The sequence below is a fragment of the Callospermophilus lateralis genome, chromosome 10 (genome assembly GCF_048772815.1).
Source record: "Callospermophilus lateralis isolate mCalLat2 chromosome 10, mCalLat2.hap1, whole genome shotgun sequence".
Lineage (NCBI taxonomy): Eukaryota > Metazoa > Chordata > Mammalia > Rodentia > Sciuridae > Callospermophilus > Callospermophilus lateralis.
In genome coordinates, this window is record NC_135314.1 from 97,179,027 (window position 1) to 97,205,549 (window position 26,523).

Here is a 26,523-nt window from a genome sequence, read left to right on the forward strand (position 1 = left end):
GTGCCTCTGTAGTCCACACACAGCCCATGAATGGCTCTCAATAGGCCTGAACCACTCAGTGGCGAAAGCACCTTGTCCATCCTCCCAGTTCCCTCACTGTGTTTAATGTAGTTGAAATCAGCTGCAAGTTGATGGCCTGAGCTTGTAGAAAAGGCTTCCTGCCTGCAGGTTGTTCAAGGGCATGGTGGAAGTGGAAGATCTGTTTGTATACCAAATGGGTATCAACTTTCTGTTTTAAAAAGTCGTGAAATTAATTGTATTACTGTTTATAAATATTCTTAGCAGTGCTTCATTTGGGTTTTTAAAAAGTGCATTGGATTTTTAAAGAGAATATAGATACAGTTATTCTTTCTTGTCTTTCCTCTTTGAAACAAATGGCGGTTGCTTAGTATTTACAGAGATCCATGGTGTTCTCAGGGAATGGGACTCTAATTTCAAAGTAAGATAAGAAATAAAACTGAAAATAACCTTTCTTCAAACAAAACAGTATCAAAGAATGTTCAAAATAAGCTGTCATCCTAACTCACATGACTTATAAAAGCCTGAACATTGATAATAAGAATTCCGTGTTATAAATGGCCCAGTTTTCTACCCTGATACAGCCTCTATCTGTTGGCAAATGCTTTAGAGGGACTTATGCTATTTTATTCTAAGTGCACGTAATAGCATTACTTACTTAGACTTTAGGTATCACTTTTCATTTTCAAATCATTTTCCCACATTAACTAATTGCTATTACTCAGGGTCATTTTGACAGCACATATGGGGATAAGGATCAATAGCAGGTTCCCTTAATGCCTTTTTTTTTTTTTTTTTTTTTGGTGACTGTGTGGAGAGAGAGCAGAAGAGTTGAAAGTTGGCGTCTTTTTAAAAAAAATCTTTAAAAAAATTTTTTTTAGTTGTAGTTGGACACAATATTTATTTATTTATTTATTTTTATGTGGTGCTGAGGATTGAACCCAGCCCCTTGCACGTGCTAGGTGAGCACTCTACTCTGAGCCACAACCCCAGCCCCAAAAGTTAGCATCTTAATGGACAAATATATTCAAGGTATTGTTTTTTTGCTCTCAAAGTGATATATAAAAGTAATTTTAAAGTATTTTTCTCTTTTAATCCCTAAACTTGCTGAGAATTTTAAAAACAAATAATTTATTTTACCAGCTCATCCCATTGCCTAGCTTGATATTTTAAAAACGTTTCTATCACGACCTATCATTTTCTTACCTCAACTAAAGAACTGAGGAAAACATTTTTATTTATCAGATAATTTGATTTTAAGGAAATGGCTTTTCTCTCACCTTTTACTCAAGCATTCTCAGGAGTTCTTCAGTTCTACAATTTAATCAGAAACAAGTTGTATCTTGCTTTAGAAGTAAAGTGTGAATTGTTGAGCTTCCAGTATGTAACAGTGCAGTCCCATAAATGTCACATGGCAACTCACAGATTCAAATTTTAAAGCAGTACTGTGAACACCAGAACAGAATGCACTTCTTTATATCTTTCTTTATGGCTTCAAAACTAGGATGATTCTTGGATATAATGTGGGAACATATGACAAAAGTAATCTTCTGGGTAGAAATATTTTATTTTATTTTCTATTTTTTGGTACCAGGGATTGAACTTAGGGACACTTGACCACTGAGTCACATCCCCAGCCCTATTTTGTATTTTTATTTAGAGACAGGATCTCACTAAGTTTCCTAGCTGAGGCTGACTTTGAATTTTCGATCCTCCTGCCTCAGCCTCTTGAGCCACTGGGATTACAGGTGTGCGCCACGGCACCCAGCTGAAATATTTTATTTTGATGTATTATAATTATATTGTGGAATTTCCATGGATTAGAAGGTAAAATTAGTGTAATATTGTGTACTTTAGATCTTATAATATTGATTTACTGAGTGTCAAGTTATAATAATCCTTAACATTTTCAGTAAACAAAAGGGATATTGTCAGTGAGGCTGCTTCCTAAATGATAATATATACCAATACATCAGGTTTTACACTGTTGGTCCCTCCAATAAAGACTTAGTAATGAAGCAAGCAATCAGGGGTCCTTATGCCTCTGGAATTAATTGCTCCTTAATGAAGCTGAAGACACCCCTCTTTATAAGAAACATGTTATTAATTCATAGAGTTCCTTTCTCCTTCTTTCCTCCCTTCCTTCCTATCCTTCATCTCTCCCTCCCTCCCTCCCTTCTTTCCTTCCTTGAAAGACAGTACTCCTGAAATCTCAGATGTTTGGGAGACAGAGGCAAGAATGATCTCAAATTGGAAACTAGCCTAAGCTGTTTAGCAAAGCCCTGGTTCAATCCCAAGTACCATGTATGGAAGGAAAGAGAAAGGGGTGAGTGGGGAGGGAAGAAAGGAAGGAAGGAACAAAGAAAGAAGAAGAAAGGAAGGAAGGAGGGTAGGAAGGAAAGAAAGAATTCCGAATCTAGTCCTGGCATGCGCATGGCAGTATGGTTTACTAGAAAAAGGAGGCTGCAATAGTACAGAAAAGAAAAGTTCACAGCCAGATAGATGGGTTCAATGTCATCTCCACCTGTAATTAGTGTCATGCCCATGGGCAAACTTACTTTCAGAATTTCTATCCCTCATTAGTAAACTTGGGATAATTTACCCACTGAAGATTTTAACAGGGTGAGAGCACCAGACATGCTGCCTGGTACATGTGAGAGATTCAATAAATTATCATAATTATAAAAAGTAATCCATTGGTTAAAGGGAAATTACATAAGCGGGGGATGAGCAAGAAACACACCACACCATCCATGTGAATTCTAGGCAGATTGGAGAAATAGACCATTTTACCCCCCCACTCCCACCCCGGCAGCCCTTCTGTTTCATGACACACTTCACAGTAAATGATTCTGTGCTCTGTGAGGTAGCTCTGCTCTGGTCCCCTTTACTTTCTAGTCTCTCTTCTTCCTCCTGAAATTGTGTTCTGACATTAAGAGAACCCCACCATCAAAAGTCATTTAAACTCATATACATTAAAGAAGTAGAAGCTAAACATAGAAAACTAAAGTGGATGTGCACAAACACAGATGGCATATATTATTAGTAACAAATTTTAAGAATTACCTGAGAAGCAGGTGGAGAATTACTCATCCAAAATTGCCTTGCAACCAGAGGCTCATGCCCTACATTTCTCAGATGGATCACTGTTGGGATTTATGAACATCGATGGGAAGATTCTTAAATTCCTGATATTATACACAAACTTTTGTGTGTGTGTGCACATCTTACTGGTGGAGAGGGTCTATGACTTTCGTTAGATTGCCAAAGTAGTGTTTGGCCTCACAAATTTTCAGAAGTTTGGATTGCTTCTCTAGAGTATAAAATGATGTCAGCACTTTCAAGAGCATACTTGAGAGCCTTGTTACTTTAAGCATAGTCCTCAGGGAGTATCAGCAGCAATTCCTGGAATGTGTGAGAAATGCACAGTCTCAGGTTTACTGAAAGAGAAGCTGGCTTTGAACACTGATTTTCAGGTGATTCATGTACATGTTAAAATTTGAGAAAAGTCCTACTGCAGCTATGAAGGGATCAGGCTCTATCTTCTGAATTTGTACTCTGGTTCTGTCAAATTCTAATGTACCGAGCTTGGATATATAACCTTGCATGTATGTAACATTCAACTGCAAAACCTTTAGAATTTATCTCAGGACTGCAGGCCTGAGTTAGACAATAATCAAACGATAATGACTTTGGCCAGATCACTAAACTTATGTGGGCAAGTCAGTTTCTTCATCTGTAACATAAAAAAGGTTTTCTTTATGCTCTGAATTCTGGAGTTTACCATTTGTTTCCCACACAGATGTTTTTGCCATGACCTCTCATCTACTGATATGCTATCTTTTTGTCAAAGTTTATTAAATGTTCCCCAAACCCAGAAACCCACACTGTTTTATTTCTTTATTCAGCTCCTATTATAGTTTTGGACTATTCAATTTATCACTTTACTATGGGCTATAATTCTAACTGTTTGATATACATATCTTTATTTCCAAGCTTGGAGACATATGATAAAGGTTCAGGCTTTATCTATTTCTTCTCTTATTATCCTTGTCATCACACAAAGTGTATAGTAGATGCCCAATAAATCACTGAAGATTAGATGCCATGTTTTGAGAAAGGTTATCTACAGAAGACACACTGAATAGGATCAATCTCATTAACTTAGTTACGAATTGTTCATGTTAAGCCATTTATTTCCTGGGGAGATAGGTATGAAATATGTTAACTTAAGCTATTCACATATCAATAACAGCTCCAGAATGAATAAATTCTAGTTGCTTTTAGAAGCAATTAATCCAGTTGAATAGGTCAAAGGAAAATGAATGTATTGAGCTATCTTATGCATTTCAGAATTTCCTTGCCTTTGGTAATTATTTGGAAACCCATATACACATATTGGTATATGTGCATATAAGCACATGTACATATGTATAAATATATACATGCACCACTCATATAAAACAAATTAAATTCTTTCACCAAAATAGTAAAACTTGATGGTCTCTTTAACTCTTTAATGAGGGATGCTATTCCTGATATAAAATTGCACATATTTTTTTGTACAAAAATTTCTGTTTCAGTCTGTTCAGCTGGTCTAATAAAATGCTTCAAACTAGGTGGCTGATAAACAACAGAAATCTATTTTCACAGTCTTGGAGGCTGGGAAGTCCAAGGTTAAGGCAGTAGCATATTTGGTGTCTGGTGAGGGCTACTTCCTGATTCGTACATGGTGCCTTTCAGCCATTGCTTCATTGTGCAGGAAGGAACAAAAGAGCTCCCTCAGACCTCTTTTACCAGGCACTTCTCCAGTCACGAGGCTCTGCCCTCACGACCTCATCATCTCATAAAGGCCTCACCTCCTAATTCCATCACCTTGAAGATCAAGATTTCTACCTAGAAAATTGGGAGAAACAAACATTGGATCATAGCACTGCCGGCTAAGAACTGTGAAGGGTATAAGTTTCTATGCTGTGTTCAAGCTAGCTGTTTGCAGTTCAGCTTGCCATTTCCAGTAGAGTCAGCTACAAATAAAGTTCTCACTTTGAGTGAATAATTAAAAAGAAAAAAGATCTTACAGGGACAAAGGACATGAGACTCCTATGTCTGAGAAAAGTTCTTTTTTATTCTCAGGAGAGCAAGCAGCATAAGCATTAGTGTCTTGATTCAGTTCTTCTAGCCACATGTCCATAATGGAAATTAAGAAGGGCTCAGATGAGGGTCTGCACAGGCAACACATGCATTACAGGAGAAGAACCCCCAAATTTAGGGAATCTGAATCTTTTACAGTTTATGGGATATATGCTTCCTCCTACTCCAGAGAAAGACACTGTCTTTATTATGTTGGGTAATAAGTATGCCTGCCATTTGCTCCAAAGGGACACAACTATCTCTACATTCCAAGACTGTTTGCAATACAAACATCCTTGAAAACATGATCTAAAATAAAGGGCAGTGAGTGCTTAGTTTCATAAGAAGAACTGAAATGCAAGCCATCATGGACAATTAGCTTCCACAACACTCATGCATGATTCTAAATAATAAGTAGATTAGAAATAATTTCCGAATCATTCTATTAAAGTGACTTTCCTTAAGTGACACAAAGTGACAAAATCTTTCTCTATGTGAGGCAGGAATTTGATCCTGAGGTCAAATCAGAAAATTTTCAACATTGGGCACAATCATTGAACAAAATTAAAAAAAAAAAAGAAAGAAAGAAAGAAAAAGAAAAAGAAAAAGAAAAAAGAACTTCCACCTAACTGGGAAGGGCACAGTGGTTTGAGCAGCTGTGTGACTATTTGCTTTTTGGAGCTTGTGTGTCTGACAGGAATGGAAAGGTCCTGGTGGCAACAGTCATCAGGGCCATTATCCTTGTTTGGAGGGTAAGACTTTGCTTTATAACACCTGGCACGAATTCATTGGGAACATAGGGACAGACGTTTTGTCCTAAGCCTCTTGTTGTGTTTGTGAATCTGGACGGGGAGTTGAGTCCTGGCCATTGACACTCAGGTATGCTAGACCAGTAAAATCTAAATAAACCATTGTTTGAGCATGAGCTGGACCTTTGGGGAGCAGCAGATGGTTGGTAATCTCTTGTTTGCCTGTTCCAGGCCCAGAAGGAAGAACATGGGAATTTGGTCAATACTCATTTACATCTCCAGCATCCCATATGATTACTGTGATTAATATTGTTTTCATCCATGTATTCCATAAAATATTTTAAGTTGTCCCTAGAGAGGGAAGAAATTCTGAATGCAGAATTTGCTGCAACTTCTCACTGTGAATTCTTTGATGGGAGGTAGGGAAAAGGTTAAAGAGATGTTTTCTAAGTGTGGAGCTGCATCATTATAGTATGAGTTTAATTTTTAACCTAAACTGTTCTATTTTCCTAATATCTTATTTAAAAAATCAGCTAAAGATTGCTTTCCTCTTTTTAATTTTTTTTCAGTGACTTATAATGCATCTTTGGATGCTATCATTTCCAGTACAACCAGCAATACAAATACTGTGGTGCTGGCTTGGAGAGAGAAATCAAAAAAGCATCTTAAAATTACATCCTTCGACATTGCCCAGGGCGTTCATGCTTTTGATTACCACTCTCGGCTCAATTTAATTGGTATGTAAAATAAATCATGATAACTATGAGGGCCTCATAAATAGTCTAGAATGCATATTTGTATGCACGGAGCCTCTCTACCTTGTTGCTTTTATTGCCAGAGAGACCAACTTGAACAGCTCATATTTTATTGCCTGAGAATGTCTGATAATGATGCATTATTATGTGTGGTGTATATAAACTACATTGGGGTGAAAATATGAAAAAGTACCCCAACGCTTTAATGAGTGTTTTTTATTAGAATTGGTCGGGGGTGCAGAATGATATAGACAAAGAAGACAATTTGTGCAACATCTGCCATTCTGCTATCCTTCTAACACCACCAAATGTTGCACCCAAATACATCAGTTTCATTGCACACACACACACACACACACACACACATACACACTGCTAAATAGAGAACTGCAAAATGCAGAATGTTTTTCGATTACCTTTTTTGATATACAATTTTTGAAAAATTGAGCTTAGCTTTAGTTTACTAAGGAAGAGTTCTTTTGATGTAAATGGTATATTTTAGGACATATGAAGGCTTTCAGATATTAACTATTTAAATAAAATACCTAGACATTCTGAAGTTGATATTTGATATATGTTAATGTTCAAACATTATAAAAATGTGAGGTGAATATGTATTGTTTAAAAATTGACAAGTTAGTTATTAAGAATGTTCATGGCCTAGAGGTTATATTAATCTTCATTCATTAGGTATCATTCATCAAAAAAACATTGATATTAGCTATTAGATTCCTAAAATTCCCAACAATAGCAGCTGACAATCATGATAAAACGTACCATGAATGTCAACACAAAATCTAAAAGGAGTATTATAGATTTATTATAGAGGGCTGAGGGGGGTGGTGGATGAATCGATTTGCAAGGATTCAAATATCAACCATTTAACTTATTAGCTGATCAGTTATTCATTTTCCTGTATATTTGATCACTATTTTCACTTGCCACAGTGCTGGAAAAATAAAGGTGAATAAGCTCAGCTCAACAGCTGATCCTAAAGTGGGAAACAAAAGAGAGTGTTACATTGTTTCCACACACCTGAAAAAGTATTATACCTCTTGATCTTGAACTGCTCCCCGAATATAACCAACTCATATTCACAAATACTTTATTTTACCAAGAAAATAGGGCAAACATACATTTGTGATGATAGTTTTCTTATATATTCTTGATTATTTCATTAGTTGTGAAAATAATTTCTTCCTTCTATTTTATTAATTTGTGAACTTCCAATGTTGCCCTAGTCTGTTCTTGCTCCTGGATAGCTCCAACACTGTCTACACTCCTAAGCAGCCCAGTTTGAAGAGAGGGAACTTCAGGATTAGGAAGGATTCTGTCCCCTGCTGGGGCAGGCTACTGGTTGGCTCCTAAGTTGTACTGTATTTTCCCTTTCGGCTCATGCACATCCCTTTCTGCTACGCAAACCCTTTTTCTCCTGCTCCTCCATTTCAACAATTTTTATTGCCAGGGCTCATAGCTTGGTCTAGTTGCTTAGTCTAGTTAGGCAATGGCAAGACTTTCCTTCCTTCAAGACAGGGTGCTTTGGTGTTCATCAGAAGGCAGTTACTAACATAGATATGTGATAAACTCATTAAAAAAAAAAAAAAAAGAAAGGTTATTCATGCTATTGTTTTTAATGATTTTTTTTCTTTTTAATTCTGATTAGCAACTGCTGGCATTAACAATAAAGTTTGCCTTTGGAATCCCTATGTTGTTTCTAAACCAGTTGGTGTCCTTTGGGGTCACTCAGCCAGTGTAATAGCTGTCCAGTTCTTTGCTGAAAGAAAACAACTTTTCAGCTTCTCCAGAGATAAAGTAAGTAATATTGTACAATTAATTTAGTTCTGCCTTCCCAATGCCTACTGAAAACTCTCAAGGGGCCTGAATTTCTCTGAGAGCTGATGTTAATTTTTAAAATACATTGACTAACTACTATGTCTTTGGAAATCTATATTTTAAAAAAGTATTGATTGATGGTTATTTAAAAATAGTTCTTTGATAACTACACAAGTATTTCATTAAAATCTTGTTCAAACCAAGAACTGACTCATGGATTTAATCCCTTTTGTTGGACTCTCAATATGTCACATTTTAAGAGTTTCCAAATTTCTCACTAATTCAAAGGAAAAAAAATGGGGACAATTTTTGTCTTATTGAAATGTTGTTAGATAGTATGGTTAAATAGGTATAGCTAGTGGCTGTTGTTGCTTTAATACAGAAGAGATTTAATAAAATAGAAATTAATGCTAATCTGGAGAATATGAAACACATTTCAATTATACTCAACAATTCTTTTCTATTTGATGGTTTTGATGGGATGTTTTTATTTGTATTTCTGGGTGCTGGGAATTAAGCCCATGGCCTTACCCATGCTAAGCACATGCTCTACCACTAAACTGTACCCTAACCTAAGCCCTTGAAGGGATATTTTAAATATTGTGGAGAAAGTATGGCACCAGAGCTGTATAGTCCAAGTTGAATTCTGGGCACACTATTTTGCTGTATGTATCCACTTAAGTCAATTTTTTAATCTCTAAAAATATTATCTTTAATGCTTCTATAAAATTTCCATTTTGTATAATGTTTGATTTAAGGATCCAGTTAAAAATGTGATAGATTTCAAGATACTTGTTTATGGTGAGAAAAGGGGATGATAAGTTTAGTGGGAAAAGTCTCTGAGACTCTGGATTTTTGTTCTATGCTAAAGGGATACACACACACACACACACACACAAAAGCATATAAACACACACATAATGAACATATACATATGCATACACATATATAGTATAGATTTAATATGTGTAAATTAATATGTTTAAATATACAAATATGTGTAAATTATATATACATATTTATATGGAAATTCACCTTCAACTCCTTAGCCACACCTAAGCCAAAAGTCCTACTAAACTTACTGTTTCACTCTTTGTTACTTATCATATAAACCTTCTCCCTTTCCCTTCCATTTTACCAATAAATCTTCAATTCCTGCTGATTCTATCAACAAGACACATTTGTCAGTCTCCCATCTCCATCTCAGCTGCCATTGCTCTTATTATAAATCTTGACTTGTTTCCTGCAAAACACTGCAGTATTACTAAAATGTCTGCTGACTTTAAGACTGGTTTGACTCCAGTCTGTCCTCAGTTCTAATAGTAGTTTGCAAGACAAAAGTTTTCATGCTCTTATATCTGTCCTCCATATATCAACTCTAAAATTCTTAAACTTTCATAAAAAGCTCTCCTCCTGTTTTCCAGTCCTATTTCACTTCTTGCTTTTCACTTTCATTTATTTAGTGCCGTAGAACTCCATCAAACAATCAGCCGTTCCTGCCATGCGCCTTCTTGGCTTAGCAACATGCTCTACTGTCTTTAGTCCCCTGTCTTCCATTAACTGACATATGCAATCTATCCTCCAGGCTTCGGGCATTTTGGAGCCTCTCCTGGAGACTTTGGTGTTTCTCTCCATGCACTCTGCTGCATGTGTCCTTGGAGCGTTTGTGATGCTGTGCTTAAAGTGGTAGTGTGCTTCCTTAACCAGGGTCAGGATCTTCTTGGCTTGTATTCTTGGTGTCTCACTGTGCTGAGCACCTGTAGTGTTTATTCAGTGATTATTTGTTGACCACTTGAAGTGAAGGCACATTACAGAGAACAATAGTAGTGAAAAAACTCAAAGTGAAAACTTTTTATGATATCCTAGTTAGATCTATTTGTGCCTTTTTATTTAAAACCTGTCAGCACATTGTCTTAACTTTCATTGTTGAATTTGCAATCTAACTTGTATACTGGAGCATTGTGTATGTACATTGTACCTTTCATTAGATTTTGATTGCTTAAAGGCAAGGATCATTTGTTGAATTTATTTTTTGTGTTTCCCAGGATCTAGCGAGTATTAGTGTGTTAAACACATGTTGAATATAATATATGAACTAATGTACTATTAATAAAATGATAGGACTCATGAAATTAGGAACTCTGTCTTACTTGGATTTCGTCATATGCATACAAGGTCCTCAATAAATCATAATTAAAAAATGAAACAAATACCATATATTTTATCATTAAGAGTTCCCCAAAGAAAGGTTTTATAACTTTAAAAGCAAATGAAAACAATGTCCTTAGAATCAAAATTGATTGTGAACAGCTGACATCAACTTTAAGACCACCTAGCCTCTTTTGAAAGCAGTTCTGTCCTTCCGTTTTTGGTTTGACTTATGAACCATTACATCATAATAAAGATTGTCATGCTGTCATTCACATTAGTCTGAATCCATTACACTTTGATAAATGCATGATAATCTCAGTTCTTATGTCTTTACAACAAAGCACAGAGCTTTCTGCTGTCGGGTTAAACCTCTGCTTTATTGCTATAAATTAATTTTTTTTTAATAGGACTAGAGGTAAGTGAGAGAACAGGGAAAATGAAAAAGCATTCTTTTTCAAACAGCCTTTGATTGAATCAGGTTTTGGTTGAAGAGTTGCTCAATTAGAGGATTTGTAGACCAAAGAAATTTGGATCTAAAATTATTTCTTCCCAAAATGATCTGAGACTTTAGATCTTTTTTTTGGAAGATTGTTCTATTGCCACTTCCCAGTGATGATTAAATAATGTTTATTTCTATAGAACTTGGTGTCATGAATAACAGCCCAGTGGCACTATATTTTGGAATCCTAAGCAGCTTCTCTTAATGGCAGTCACTGGTGGCAAGGCCCTGCTGGGAGTCAGTAATGTGGCCAATTGAAGGAGGAACCACCAGGGGACTGAAAGCATTTTCAAGGCCCAAGAGGAATCGCCCTGCTGGAGTCTAACATTCTAATCAATGAGCTGAAGTCAGCTTTTCTATTACTCCTAACTCCTGGGCTACTAATCCTGATTTGGCCACCAGAATCAGATCAGTTTGTAACATAATCCTTTGTTTGAGGTTCTGATATTTTTCCAAAGCCTGGTGTCTATATTGTAGAACTATGGTTGCCAAAGAAAATACAAAGCCAGACTTTGGTGTTGGTGATTGCCTTGTACCTATTTGTCTTCTTTCCTCCACACAGCCCTCCACCCCAATTTCTATCACCCATCCAGAAGCTAAGTATTTTCATCTTGTTTAAATTGCATGAATAAAGGGATTGATTCTCCCCCATAAATATTACATTCTTTTTATTTTATTTTATTTTTTGCAGTACTAGGATTAAACCCAGTGATTCACACATGCTAGGCAGATGCTGTACCACTGACTGAGCTATATCCCCAGTCCACCTCTAAAGATTACAATGATGAGGACACATATAGTGCAAAAAGTGAATATTTTTCTTTTTCATTTCCCCTTCAAATCAATTTCTCTCTCAAGAAATAATTGATAGTTGATGTACATCTTCTCACATTGTTACTGAATACTTAATGCATTGTTACATACATTGTCCTTTGTGTGTGTACAAAAGAGAAGTATTTATTAGTTTTTTTATGTAAATGGTATCACATGAAATATACTTTTCTGAAATTACTTTCTCCTAAGTAATATTTTTTGGATAACACTCTATGTGAATATACATAAACTTTTTTTTACTACATAGTATTTTATAATATGGATGGTCATGATTCAATTATTCAATCATCTATGGATTAAAAATATATAGTTCCTAAGTCTTTATTGACTCTCTCTCTCTCTCTCTCTCTCTCTCTCTCTCTCTCTCTCACACACACACACACACACACACACACACACACATTTACACATTTTTAAGACCTCATAAATTAATTTCTTTGTGATAAATTTCTAGAAGTGATGCGACTGGATCAATAGGCATGTGACTTCTTTTATAGGATTTTCTTATATATTGCCTATTCAGTGTAGAAGTGTTGACCAACTGACATACTCATCAGAGGTGTTTAAAAGTGCCTGTTTCCCCATGTTCTTTTCAAGAACGGAAACCATCAGTGTTTATTTATTTATTTATTATAAATCTGAAGGGCAAAAAATTAGCATGAATTTGTTTTTCAAATATTAATTTATATTTCCTGATTTTAATGCATCAATTGATCATGAACTTTATCTTATTTTAATAAATTTGACTATCTTCCTACTGATTTGTAGTAGCTTGAAAAAATTTTGATCAGCTTTTTATTAGAATATTTTACCTCTTTCAAGCATACATTTTAAAACTTTATGTGACTTTGTTCATTCAAAAGTTTTAAATTTTTGTGAAATTGAGTCAGAAATGGTTTTCTTTATGGATCTGGATTTTGTGTCTATCTTCGGAATGTCTTCCATAATGCTTCCATTTGTAAGATTGTCCTCCTTTATTTTCTGTTAACACTTTATACCAGTAATTTTTTAAAAATTTAACTTGGCAATTTATTTGGTGTAAAGGTTGTTTTTTTTTCTTCTGTAAATGGCTATCCAAGATAATTTATGAACAACCTGTCTTTTCTACTGTTTTAAATTGGCATTGTTATCATCTAAATTACTCTATGTACATGAATTTGTTTTATATACTTTATTCTTTACATTTACCAACTTATTTTTTTTCACACACAATACACATCCTACTGTTTAACTACTATAATTTAACTCTATATTCTGATACCTGGCAGGTCAATTTTTACTTAGTGTTCTTCTTTTTCAACTTTAACTATCCTCTGGCATTTTATTCTTTTAAGTAAATTTTAGGATCAATATTTATGTACCGTGAAAAATACTATTAGTATTCAGACTGGAATTTCATTGAGTTTGGTCATATTTGACAGCTTTAAAATAATGAGAAAGCACATTCAGTGTTTTCCCATTTATTTATTTTTTTGCTCTCTCTCTGAAAACATTGTGCTTTCCCACCCATTTCTTTGTTCAGGTTTTTGTTCATATTTTAGATGGTGTTCTTATATTCTTGACCTGAGTGAGGTGTTTCTAAAGGCAGAGTGTCCACATTGCACATAACTCATACCTCTCATTCTTAATTTTTAAAAAATGTATATTTTTTTAGTTGTAGAGAGACACAATACCTTTATTTTATTTATTTATTTTTGTGTGGTGCTGAGGATCGAACCCAGAACCTCACATGTGTTAGGCAAGCTCTCTATTGCTGAGCCATAACCCCAGTCCCTCATTCTTAATTTTTACTAAATTTTTCCTCTACTAGGTTTATTTAGAGCTATATGATAAGTTTGGAAAGTCTTTTGCTGTTCATTCATTTTGAGGACTCTGAGTTTTAGCTCTTTACCTTTAAATTTAATTATACTTTTTACTAATAATTCTTATACCTGGAGTCCTTGATATTTAAATCTGATGTCTGCTGTACTGGCAATTCTCCCTCATGGAGACTTGGTTATCTTTCATTGTTACTTTACTTTTTATCATTGTTGATGGGTAGGCATTTTGAAAAACCAAATTATATGCCTCATTCACAGATAGATGTATGTTTGTTGCTACTCAGTGGAAACATGGGAAACTGCTGCTCCTGGCTTCACTATCTCCTGCTCAGTTATCCCTACTTGAGGGCCCACATCCTGCCAATCTCACGCAGGCTTGGCTACTGGTTAAAGATCTTTCCTTTAAGCCTACTCTTCACTGTTCCCATTTTAAGTTTGTTGCTTTTTTCTTTCTTCTTTTGGACTCATGGAGATGGTCTCCACTCCCTGAAGGCCTAACAAGGAAGCAGATATTATGTTTTATTCAGAGCTGTGTTTCTTTGAGGTGGAAAGGCACTTTACAAATACCTAGTTTTCAATGATAATTGAATAAAAGTTCCTAGTTCAAACTATTGACTTTTTTTTCTTTCAAGGTTGTTAGAATAGATACTAAGGGAGTAAAAAGAAAGAACTTAAAATTTAAAAATGGAACTGTGATTTTGAAAAGAAAAAGTTGAAGAATCTTAAAAAATGGGATCATTTCTGCTTTAATTTTAGATGTCATATGAATAATTATAATGGCAAAGAATCAATTTAATTTATGAGAAACAAAATACCCTGAAATGAAATGTTGGCATTATTAAATTTATTGTCAAATTGGAACTGAGAAATCAATGTGATTTCTGTTGAACAATTCATAGCTTTAGGAAATATTTTGACTTTTTCCAGTTCAGTGATAGAATACACAACAGACATAATATAAATTGAGTCTTAGAGATATACAGCTCTCATTTCTTGATCTGAGTGAGAAAAGAAGTCCAAAGAAAATAAAGAAAACATAATATCATGGTAATGTTGAAATATAAATAGCAGAGGAGAAGATTTTAATTTCAGACTAGTACTCTAAATTTGATGACATTCCTTGGGGTGGGGGAGTCATAAAAATTTTTCTCAATCCTTTTTATCCCATTTTCCCAGATATTGTACTTGCCCACTATCCCATTTATAGGATGACTTTATATATAAAAGATACTTTTATAAACATAAAAGATATTGTCCTTGTATCCTATTTATAGGGCAATCTGAATTTTCATTCTTAATAATAATAAAAGATATCTCAACTGTAGATTATGATTTCTCACCCATTTTAATATGCCTTTGTTAATTTTATTGAAATATTTACAAAATTGAAAACTTGGGACATAATTTAAAGGAAGAACTGTTCTGTGGCTTGAGGTAAAAACATTAGTTGAGCTATGTAGTAGAAGAATTCTGCTAATATATATCAAGTCAAACAAAATTGCCTTTAAGTATTTACTGATTATGTTTTTGTGGATTACTGAAAGGCTTAACTTCTGAATAAATAGATTTGTTAATACATAACAGTGTATTCAGGACAGCCAGTACCTTCAGTTCCTGTTATCCTATTATCTGCAAGTGGGTGATCCAGTTCTGTGGATTACTCCTGGAGAGCTGGGTTGCTGAACTGCTGTTCTCAAAATCCTCTTGCAATTCACGCACACCCTTCTGTCTCTTTCTCTTTTTTCTTATCATCATTTTATATTTGTCTCTTACAGAATGGCAGGAGTTAGTAAATGTTTGATGAAACCAAGCAAGTCTCCTGTCAATAGAGCCAGTGAATCTATTTCCTGCTTCTCCTTCACTTTTATGTCATTATTAAGAAACTATGAATCTTTTTTTTTTGTATTCTAACTACTTTTGATTAAACTTGATATGTTGTCAGTCTGTAAATAATGTTGATTTATGTGTGAGGTCCTGGGGATGGAACCTAGGGCATCATGCATGCTAGGCAAGTCCTTTATCACTGAGCTGCATCTCCAGACAGGATTTTGTTTTTAAAATTGCACTGAAAACAGATTCTCTATCTGTACTTACATCTATTCATGCACCTACTTATCTATTAAGTTACCCTTTTATAAATGTAATATTTGTAACCCCAAATTAATGTTATTTTATTTATTTCTTATAATTTTATGATGCCTGGGTGAATAATGGTGATTCTGTCTCTGGAGGGAGCAGAGGATTCTGCAGCAGAGCTACACTGCAAACATGCTGCTGTCCTACATCTCTAAAATTCAATCTTCACAACACACCCTTCTGAATTTGTTTGAATTGTTGTTATTTTGAAATATTTAGATAATGGATTGAGCAATTTCACTACATTCCAGACAGAATTGACAGAATCTCAGAGCTGGCAGGGCCTCTTTATCAGAAAGGTAAAGAAATGGATGGCAAAATCACATACCTAAACTGACAAACTGAGCAGGATTAAAATGGCATCCAGGTACATGCAGCCTCAGTACATTAGTTTCTAGTTCTTGTTGTGTAAATAATATAGTGTTTGCTTATAATCCTTCATCATTAAAAGGTTAATATTGAAATAGGATAAAGATTATGCAGAAAAATGTCATTATTTGTTGAAAAATCTAAATTTTGCCTTAATATAAAACTATGAGCATAGGAATCTATTCTGATAATGTAAAAGAGGACATGAAATGGAGAACCCCTAAATATGCCCTTTCAAGGACCTGACTTGGTAAGTCTGAGTTTTAATAGACATCGCAAAATCCTGACGTAAGTAGATGCAACACAGTTTAGTGAAGATTTGTGGAAAATAAAAATTAAAAAGAACCATTATTCAATTGTAGTTTTTAAGCTTAGGAGTTTGTCAATCTCTTTTTCCTACTAAGAATTAAAAAAAAAACACATTTAGAAGATTTAGAATGAAAATTGATATTAAATATGGTCCTTTCCGAACTTGTAAAAGTTGGGTAGAACCCCTGATTCTCAAATAATAACTAGATGTCTAAGTGACATTTTGTCAAAGGGCTTGGTTAATAAAACTGAAGTAATATGAGTTCTTTTGTGTGATTAAAAGGATATAGACTGATTAGGAAAGAGGAGTAGAGTTATCTGGTTTAAAGCCAAGGCATGTGATTTTACAAATTAAGCTGAGAGAAAGATTTCTTACTCAAGGAGATTAGCATTGACCTTAAAACCAAGTAGAGCAGTTAAATGTTTAATACAAAGGAAAGACCAGGGGAAAGTGATTTTAAAAATACTAATGTCTGAGCCCCATCCTCAGAGACTCTGATTTAATTGGTCTGGGATGGGGGCCCAAGCATAGGTGTTTTCTAAAGCATTGTAGATTATTTCTAATATCAAGTTTAAGAACCACTGGTATAGAATATGGTAGTATTTGGAAAACCGAAAAATGTGTGGTAGATCACACATGATCACATAATTTCTAAAAGTATGCTTAATTTTTTTTTTCAGTAATGGGGACTGACCTTAGGCAAGCACTCTATCACAGAGCTACATTCTCAGCCTTGGAACATTGTTTTAAGCATTGATGCCATCATATCAGCCTTGTTGTTTGACTCTCAGAAGAGACAAAATTTTTGAATTAATGATGGAAGGTTGACTTAATGGGATTATTAATGGAGAGACTTTAGAATGTCATAGAAGAATGATATGAATTAATTTTAAGGAAAATTAATTAATTTACACATTCCAATGAAAATAGTTCTAGTTTTAATTGCTAATAGTAAGAAGTTACCTGTTGTAGAACAGAGAGGTCGTAGTTCATACATTTTTAATTTTTAGTTTAATTTACGTGACTAAATGCCAATGAAATATTAAAGCCAATACAAATTACTTGAAAATAAAGTGGAAGTTGATTCTGGTAAAATTATAGTTGCTGATTATGTTGAGCTACTCTTAAACTATACTCATCTATACCACAGATTATTGTGCTGACATGAAGTTAGTTTCTATTTCTTAGGAGGGGTCCCATACCAAACAAGACAGAATTTTGAATAATATTATTAAGAACATAAGTATTTGAGACTGATATAGAATCTTCTAATCTTATGGATATAGCATTCAGAAGAACAGTTTAGTAATTCTACTTATATTTATAGCACCTTGAAGTATATTTATTTATAAGTCTTTGTTCTTATAGAATTTTTATTTTTGAGATAAAGATTTCTTGGGGCGCTGCCAGAACATTTTAAATTAAAACAAAATTTTTAAGCAATGAAAAAAAAAACAGGACAAGTTCTTTAATAAAATATTTGTGCCAAGAAAATCAATTTTTCTTTATAAATATATATTCTTGGCATTAGAGGGACTGGTAATCCTGTTCGTTGTACAGGAATCAGGCCAAACCTCATTGGATAAGGGCTGGTAGAGAAATGGATTATTCTATATAGGAAGCACAATATTTCTGTAAGATATTTGAAGAAGCCCCATGTTTTAGTCAGTATTTTTGTCACTATGACTAAAAGGACCTGATCAAACAACTTAGAGGAGGAAAAGTTTATTTAAGGGCTCATGGTTTTAGAGGGCTCAATTTGTAGATAGCAGAGTCCATTCCTCGGGTCTCAAGGTGAGGCTGAACATCATGGTAGAGGAACGTGGCTCACAAGATGATGAAAGAGAAGGAAGGAAAGAGAGAGATCTCCACTTGCCAGATACAAATATATGCCCCAAAGCCATGCCTCCAATGACCCACTTCCTCTAGCCACACCCCACCTGCCTCCAGTTACCACTCAGTTAATCCCCTCGTGGATCAATTCACTGCTTTGGTTAAGGTAATAACCCAATCATTTCTCCTCCAAATCTTCTTGCATGATCTCACATGGACTTTTGGGTGTGGACACCTCACATTTAAACCATAACACCCCATAAAACTTCATTGTGGATTATATGAATTCTTGAACTGGTTGAATAACTATGTGAAAGTAAATTTTTTTTGTTAAATTTTGTTTGTTTTAGTGCTACATTCTTGGATCTATCCTAACTAATGTTTACATCAATAAACTGAATAAAAAAATAGTGACTTAGTGAGCCATAATTTTAACAAATTAAAAAAGAAATTATTCAGCATTTGCTGTGTCCTGTGATATATTTGGAAAAACCAAGCAAGAATTGTCAATATAATTGAATTTGATTCAAAATGATATTGTCATATTGCAATCCTGAATTAAAACTAGGAAAATTCCTAATCTTATTTCAAAAAATAAGATTTAGTTAGTGGCACATTATAAGTTTACCTAATAATAAAATTCATTGTGATATATTTGTACATGTACATAACATAATTTGGTCAATTTTATTCCCCAGTTTCTCCCTTTTCCCTCCTTTCTTTTCTCCCTCTGACTCCCTTTCTCTATTCTTTGGTCTCCTTTCTATATTCAAGAGCAACCCCTCTCTCACCTCCCCACCCTGGCTCATTCCTTTTGTCTCTAGCTTTCACATGTGAAAGAAAACACATAACTTTTGACTTTCTGAATTGGCTTTTTCACTTAACATGATGTTCTCTACTTTCACCCATTTTCCTGCAAAGGACATAATTTTGTTTTTCTTTATGAGTAAATACAATTCCATTATATATATATATCACATTTTCTTTATAAATTCATCCATGCATTGACAGCTAGGATGGTTCCTTAACTTCAATATTATGAATTTCACTGCTAAAAATATTGGTATGCGTATGTCCCTATGGGCATGCTGACTTTAACACTTGAGAAACACCAAGGAATGGTATAACTGGGTCATATAATTGTTTCATTCCTAGTCTTTCCAGAAACCTTCATACTGATTTTAAAGGCAGGATGTTAGATATCTGGATAGCTTATTTGTTCATGAGAATAAAATCTAGAGCTTTGGCCAATCAGAATCTCAAGGCAATTGGAAAGCAGGATGAAGTGGCTTACTAGCCAATGCAAAGTTATGGTGCTTTGAAAAAGTCATAGCCTTTGTAATGGTTAAAACTCCCTTGAACAGAGTGTGTTGTGCATACCTGTAATCCCAGCAGTTCAGGAGGCTGAGACAGGAGGATAGTGAGGTCAAAGCCAGCTACAGCAACATCGAGGTGCTAAGCAACTCAATGAGACCCTGTCTCTAAATAAAATACAAAATAGGGCTGGGGATGTGTCTCAGGGGTCAAGTGCCTCTGAGTTCCATCCCTGGTACACCCCTACCCCCAAAGAAATAAAAAACTCACTTGAAATATTGGCTCAGTTCTGGACAATTTTCTTAAAAACAGATCCTTGAGCTCCCTAAGGTACTCGGAAATAATGTCTTAAATTAGTGGTACAACAATTATAAGTACTTTATTTAAAATTATAATAACCAATGGGACTGAAATCTTAAAATATTCAGCTTGGGAACGGAGTGATATGAAAATCAGAAAAAGAGTATAACTGTTTTTCTAAGGACAACACACACACACCTTCTATACATACATACACGATGATATTTGTTAGTTTTATTATGGAGAAAATCATAACCTTGGAAGAGTTAAAGAAGACTGTCTCCAAGAAGTGAGACTTAGGGTAGAGATAAGGTTGGGTTAAAAGCCCTTTGGTGCTATTTGATTTTATGCAAAGAACACATCCTTACCATGGATTTTAAAAGTAAACAAGTCTGCATCACTACTCTTCCCTGCAGAGAAAGTGGAAACAAAAATGAAGCCAGAGAGAATCTAGAGGCTACCATGATGAAAGATGTGAAATCTGTAAACTGATATTAAGATGGCTGAAGAGACCAGGGTCATTTATTCTGGAGAAGAGGTTGAAGAGGAGAGTTAAGTAGAGGTGAAAAAAGATAGGATAGAATCAAAAGGTAGAAGAGATTCCTTGGATGACCATATTCACGAATTACTATTATGGTTTGGAGATGAGATGTCTCTCAAAAGTTCCTGTTCATGCAGGAATATTTAGAGGTTAAAGAATTAGATTTATGAAAGCTGTAACTTAATCTATCCATCCTATTTGGTGGTAACTATAGGCATGGAGTCATGACTTGAGGAGAGGGGTCACTGGGGGCATGCCCTGAAAGGGTGCATCTTTCCTGTGGTCCCTCCCCCTCTTTCTCTCTCTCTCTCTCTGCTTCCTGACACCACCATGAGCTGAGCAGCTTTCCTGGACTAGGCTCTTCTTCTATGTTGTGCTGCCTTGCCTTGGGTCTAGAGCAATGGAGTTGGCCATCCATTTCAGTCCCATTGGACTAAGACCTCTGATACACTGATCCCCAAATTAACTTTTTCTCCTCAAAATTGTACTTGTGGGTCTCTTGGCCAGTGATGCGGAAACTCACTAAAACAGAAATTGGTTCTGAGAAGTGGGGTAGTTGCTGTGACTAACCTGACCATGTGTTTCAGAATCCTTTGGAAATGGTTTGTGGGAGTATTTGGGAAACTTTGGAAATGCAGATTTCAGACTGTTGTAAGCAGAGTTTAATGGGTGATTCTAGTGGGAGCTCAGAAAACTAGAATGCTGGTTGGACTGGGGGCTGTGCTCTTGTTTCAGAGAGAAATGAGGACTCTCTTGGGAATTGAACTAGAGGCCACTCATGCTGTATTCTGACAAAGAAGCTGGTTACATTTTGCCCATGTCCTGAGATTATGTGAGACTGAATTTAAAAGTGATGGAGTAATTAATCAGGCAGAGAAAATTTCAAGACATCATAGTGTTTAGTCAGTGGCCTGCATATTTTTTGGCCAGCTTTAAGCTAGTTTCTTGTGAGAATTGGGAGAAGAAAGTAGAGCTAAAGGATTTTTAAAATTTTCAGTTTGACTGGAATAGTGCAGGTAAAGCTGGGGCCAATAGAGCTGTGCTTGTTGAAGAGATTACAGTCCCTAAAGAAATGCTAAGTACTTTACACAGAGATAAAAGGAAAGATGCCTGGAGGGTATCTCAGGAATTTGTAAGACCACACTCTTGAGAACTCAAGGATGTAGAAGGTATATTCGTTTTGAGAAGACATATTGGGGGTGCCTTACTCACATGGCGGGGAGCAGTCTAGGAAGTTGTTTCACCATATTGATCCATGCAGTCACTCAGAGGCCCCTGCAGCCATGATTCCAGGGAGCCCAGGTATCATGTGAGCTGGCAGCAGACCTTAATGGCATAATCCACATGGTGCTGATTCTGCAGGAATACAGGATGCCAAATTTAAGGGGTCATGAAGACTTCCACCTGAATTTCAAAGGAAAGCTTGGGAGAGCAGGGGTCAAAATCCAGGTTGCTTCTGAGAGGGCCATGTGTGACATTGTGAGGGTGAAGCCCAAGTTGAAATGGAGACCCCAGGACTTAAAAGATACTGGCAATTTGGACTGTCTGCTAAGACAAGCTGCTGGCTATGAAGATAGCCAAGCTAAAAGAAAGCACATGTGTGTTACAAACATTAAAGTGGAGTGGGTCTGTCCAAACCCTTTGGAAATAACTTCTCACAGCCATATGTCTTAGATACTGTATGTGGAGTTACAGAAAGAGTTCTGGGACATCTTTGACTAGCTTGGTTTTGGTAGGTCCCGTCCTTTCTTTCTGTGCCCTCCCTTTTCCTTCCTTTTTGGAATGGGAATTTTTTACTTGGTGCCACTGTATGTTGAATGTATGTAACTTGCTTTTGATTTTATAGGAGCTCACAGCAAAGAGCTTGCTCTGAGTCTCAGATGAAACTTGGACTGAACTTTTGGGAAATACTGAAACTATTTGAAATATTGAAACTAAATGACTGGATAGTGACTACTCCAGGCAGGTGCGGTGTGGCTGGAGGAGGTGGATCAGAGGAGGCATTCCCTATATTTTCTCCACAGGACCCTTCCCCATACCCTCTGCTCCCTGACCTCACTATGAGCTTGAGCTCCAGCCATGATCTGAATACCTCTCCTCTACTGTGTCCTTTCCCCCCATGATGTTCCGCCTGAGCTTGGGCCCAGATCAATGGAGTTGACCTTCTATGAATTGAGACCTCTGAATTTGTGAGCCCCAAATAGATTTTCTTCTTCTAAGTTGTCCTATTCAGGTTTCTTGATCACAGCATTGCAAAACAGGCTAAAACAATTACTGTGGGAGCTCTCATATTGAATCCCAGGGCCTATCAATATGTATGTGAGGTGTGTGGTTGTGTACTCAAAGAAGTTATATATAAAATAACGTTAACCTGGGTATCAGTATTCGGTCAGGGGGATAGAGCTACCATTTTCAACAGATTTTTTTCCCAAAGTAGTGTATGATTTGAAACAGATTAAAAACTCTTTTTCGTTGCCTGTTTTATGAAATAATACTCATTTAAACAGAAGCTATCCTTCTGTTTAAAAATGATTCTCACATTGGGTAGTATAGTTTATTTGAATGAATCTTTTCTGCTCTTTGGTTCAAATATTTGTATAATGAAAAAATAATAATAAAATAAGTATAACAATAAAAAGCACCATTAAACAGTTATTACAGTATAGTTTTCATGCTAAAACATGAACATGGGCTCCCATTCAATTCTTATAGCACTGCGTTAAAAACTCAGAGAGTAAAAAAAAAAACTTGCTAGAGGTCACCCTAAAGTAAGGGACCAGTAGTAAGGTTAAAACCACAAGTCTGACCCTAGAACTTGCCTGCTAACTCCTTTTGGAGGGATTTTTTACTATTTATTTTGACTCTTTCCCCCTCTTTAGCCTATGATAATTTGGTACCATTACTGATAACCTCATACTAGTGCCCCAAACCTGCTCCTTTAGTTTTCTTCTGTGAAAAACTTAGTGTGACTTACCTTCAGGGAATAAAGGGAACTTTAAGAGACTCAAAATATAGGAAAAATGGTTATTTAACATCTGTTGAATTTAAAGCAGCCTTTCTTCTGAGCAGGCATTCAGTGTCTGTCCTCTACTATCCATTGATCCATTGATCACGTTTGTATAAGACCCTAATATCTGGTTTATTTGAACTTGATTTCATTTAATGCCATTTATTATATTTCATCAAAAAATGCATGGATATCTAAATACACACACAGAGAGAAATAATTATATTCATTTTCCATGAATACAATTGACTATAAATTCATTGTCTTGAAACAACACTAATTTATAGTATTTTTGTATTCTTTAGGTTAATTTTCTGACATGGCTATTGCTGGGCTAAAATCAAGGTGTCAGCAGAACTGTGATTTTTTCCTGGAGGCTGCAGGGAGAATCTACTTTCATGCTTTGATAGCTTTCTTGGATCATGGCTCCCATTCTCCATCTTCATAGCCAACAAATCTAGGCAGAGTCCTTGTGCTGTATCATGCTGATCTCTTTTTCTGCCTCTCTCTTACATGTTTAAAGACCCTTGATTACATTGGATTTACCCAAATAACCCAGGATAATCTCCTCACCTTAAAGTTATTAATCTAATCACATCTGTAAAATTATTTTTGCTTTATAAAATAACATATTCATATATTCTGGAAGTTAGGACACAGATATCTTTAGGAGAGCACTATTTTACCTCCTATAAGCACATGCTCCAGGCCAAGCCATGTTTCAGGGACTGGGATAAAACAATCCCTTCCTTAGAGGAGTTTACTGTTTAGTAGATATTTCAACAAGCAACTGAAGCTCAAAATAATATGTGCTGTGACAGAAGTAGGAACCAATTATGGTACTGTGGAGGAAATAACTGTATGCCTCGGGTCTAGAGTGAGCTAAAAAGAAATTGGTTAAAAAATTAAAATTATCTTTGACCTATTCATAGGATCTTATCCCTTTTCATCCAGGTTTTGAGACTCTGGGATATTCAGCACCAGCTGTCCATCCAGAGAATAGCCTGTTCTTTCCCCAAAAGTCAGGACTTCAGATGCCTTTTCCACTTTGATGAAGCCCATGGACGACTTTTCATCTCATTTAATAACCAGTTAGCATTGCTGGCCATGGAGAGTGAAGCCAACAACAGAGTGAGAAGCCACCAGAAACCAGTGACTTGCATTCTTTACAATTCACTCCTGAAGCAGGTAACCATGCTTCCTGCTCTGTCTCTCTCCTAACACCTCTCCAAGACCAGCCACTCATTTCCTTAATTCATCCTAACATCACACTGAAGACAAATCTAGCAAAAGCAAATGTAGAGAGGAAATGATTTAGCGATCATGTACTCTTCTGCTATAATGTGTGCCCAGGTGAATTAGAAGAGGGATTTCATTTTCCGCCAGTGACTATAGCAGCACTGATAGAGTTACAAGGAATGATAACATCCCAGCTAAAACAAACACAATGTGTAAAGTAATTGAACTTATCTTTGTTACCAGTTAGTTTGAATCTTGAGCCAAATGCAAGTGAACCTGCTTGTAAAATTCCCTTTTATGAGCACCATCCTCCTGTATCCCAGTGTAAAGTTCTGAAATATGCATGAAACGTAATTAGCAAAGATCCATTTTGCCAGCGTATTTTACACCAGTGGCTCACAGTGGCAGCCCAGAATGTATTCATAATAAAATGATTCAGTTAAATGGGATGGCACTTGGTATGCAGCACGAGTGTTGTTTGTCTCCCCACCACTTTAATGATGCTCTGCAGCCCTTGCTTATGGGGAGCGCTACCTGCATCTCAATGAAGAAGCCTGGCTCCCCGGAGCAGAGATGCCACTCAGACCACGGCCCTTCTTAGAGGACAGGGAGGTCCAGCTGGGAAGCCTGCAGAGCTGGGTAGGGGACAGCCTGTGGGTCTTGTGGAGGGGGCAGCAACCAGTGGAGGTTAGTCTGCTGAAATGATTACCTCGGGCTGATGGTAATAGCACAGCATGAGCCAAGCAGAAAAGCAAGTCTCCAGCTTGCGGCCAATTAAACAATAAGTCCAACCCATTCTTTCTTTTCCCTTCTGTGGAAGCTTCTGTGTTCACGCAGAAATGAGTAGTTCAGATTTTGCACAAGGGGTGGAAAGCCCTTTGTTAGTAATGACTACTGTGTCATGTCACTACTTCAAATGTTCTGTTTTTCTGGTTCTTCTAGGAGATAAAAATCCTTTACAGAACTATCTATTTTGAATTCCATCTGCAGGAAAACATTCCCCTGCAAATGTTTTGCTGAACTTTATGAAGGCAACCAGCTAATTTGGCTCCCTGGTGGCCGCTGAGAGAGAGAGAGAGAGAGAGAGAGAGAGAGAGAGAGATGTGTTTGTTTCCAAGAGAATATTCTGTTAATTGAGATCTGCAAAGTTAAAAAGCTAGGTTTGCTTATAATGTTAAGATCCTAAATTGCATGGCCATAAAATGAGAAATGTTCCATGAGGAAGTCAGGAAATGGGACACAAAGAAGATCTGAAATCTTTCACCAGGGAAGAGAAGATAGAACCAAAGTAATACAAATATATGTGAGTTACCGGTGACCAAAAAAAAAAAAAAAAAAAAAAAATGTGCATATGGCAGATGATGTAGAAAGTATCACTGTACATTTGAGGATAGTTCTACTTGTTGCTGTTAATGGCTTAAATAACTTAAAGCCTTGATGTGTATATAGAACACATACAGCTGTATACCACACATACCAGTGTTTTCTACATGTGGCTAAGCTATCAATGCTTGAACATTATTATATTTATAAGAATGTAATGCAGAATAGAGTACCACCCACAGTCCTATCACCAATAATAACCCATTTTAAAGGCATAAGACAAAGCAAATAAGTAATTTTGAACCACTTTCAGGTACTAGGCATGAAGAATTAAATATTAATAAACCTCATTTCTTTGCCCC

The 26,523-nt window shown here is 35.9% G+C and overlaps 1 protein-coding gene across 1 annotated transcript in view; it reads left to right on the forward strand.

Annotated features, from left to right (window-relative positions):
• Wdr49 (WD repeat domain 49) overlaps nucleotides 1-26,523 on the forward strand; it is a 138,048-nt gene that overhangs the window by 37,463 nt on the left and 74,062 nt on the right. Inside the window, exons 5-7 of the mRNA XM_076868745.2 lie at nucleotides 6,467-6,634; nucleotides 8,316-8,464; nucleotides 24,554-24,787. Of these exons, the coding sequence (XP_076724860.2) occupies nucleotides 6,467-6,634; nucleotides 8,316-8,464; nucleotides 24,554-24,787 (551 nt within the window). The remainder of the gene's footprint in view (nucleotides 1-6,466; nucleotides 6,635-8,315; nucleotides 8,465-24,553; nucleotides 24,788-26,523) is intronic.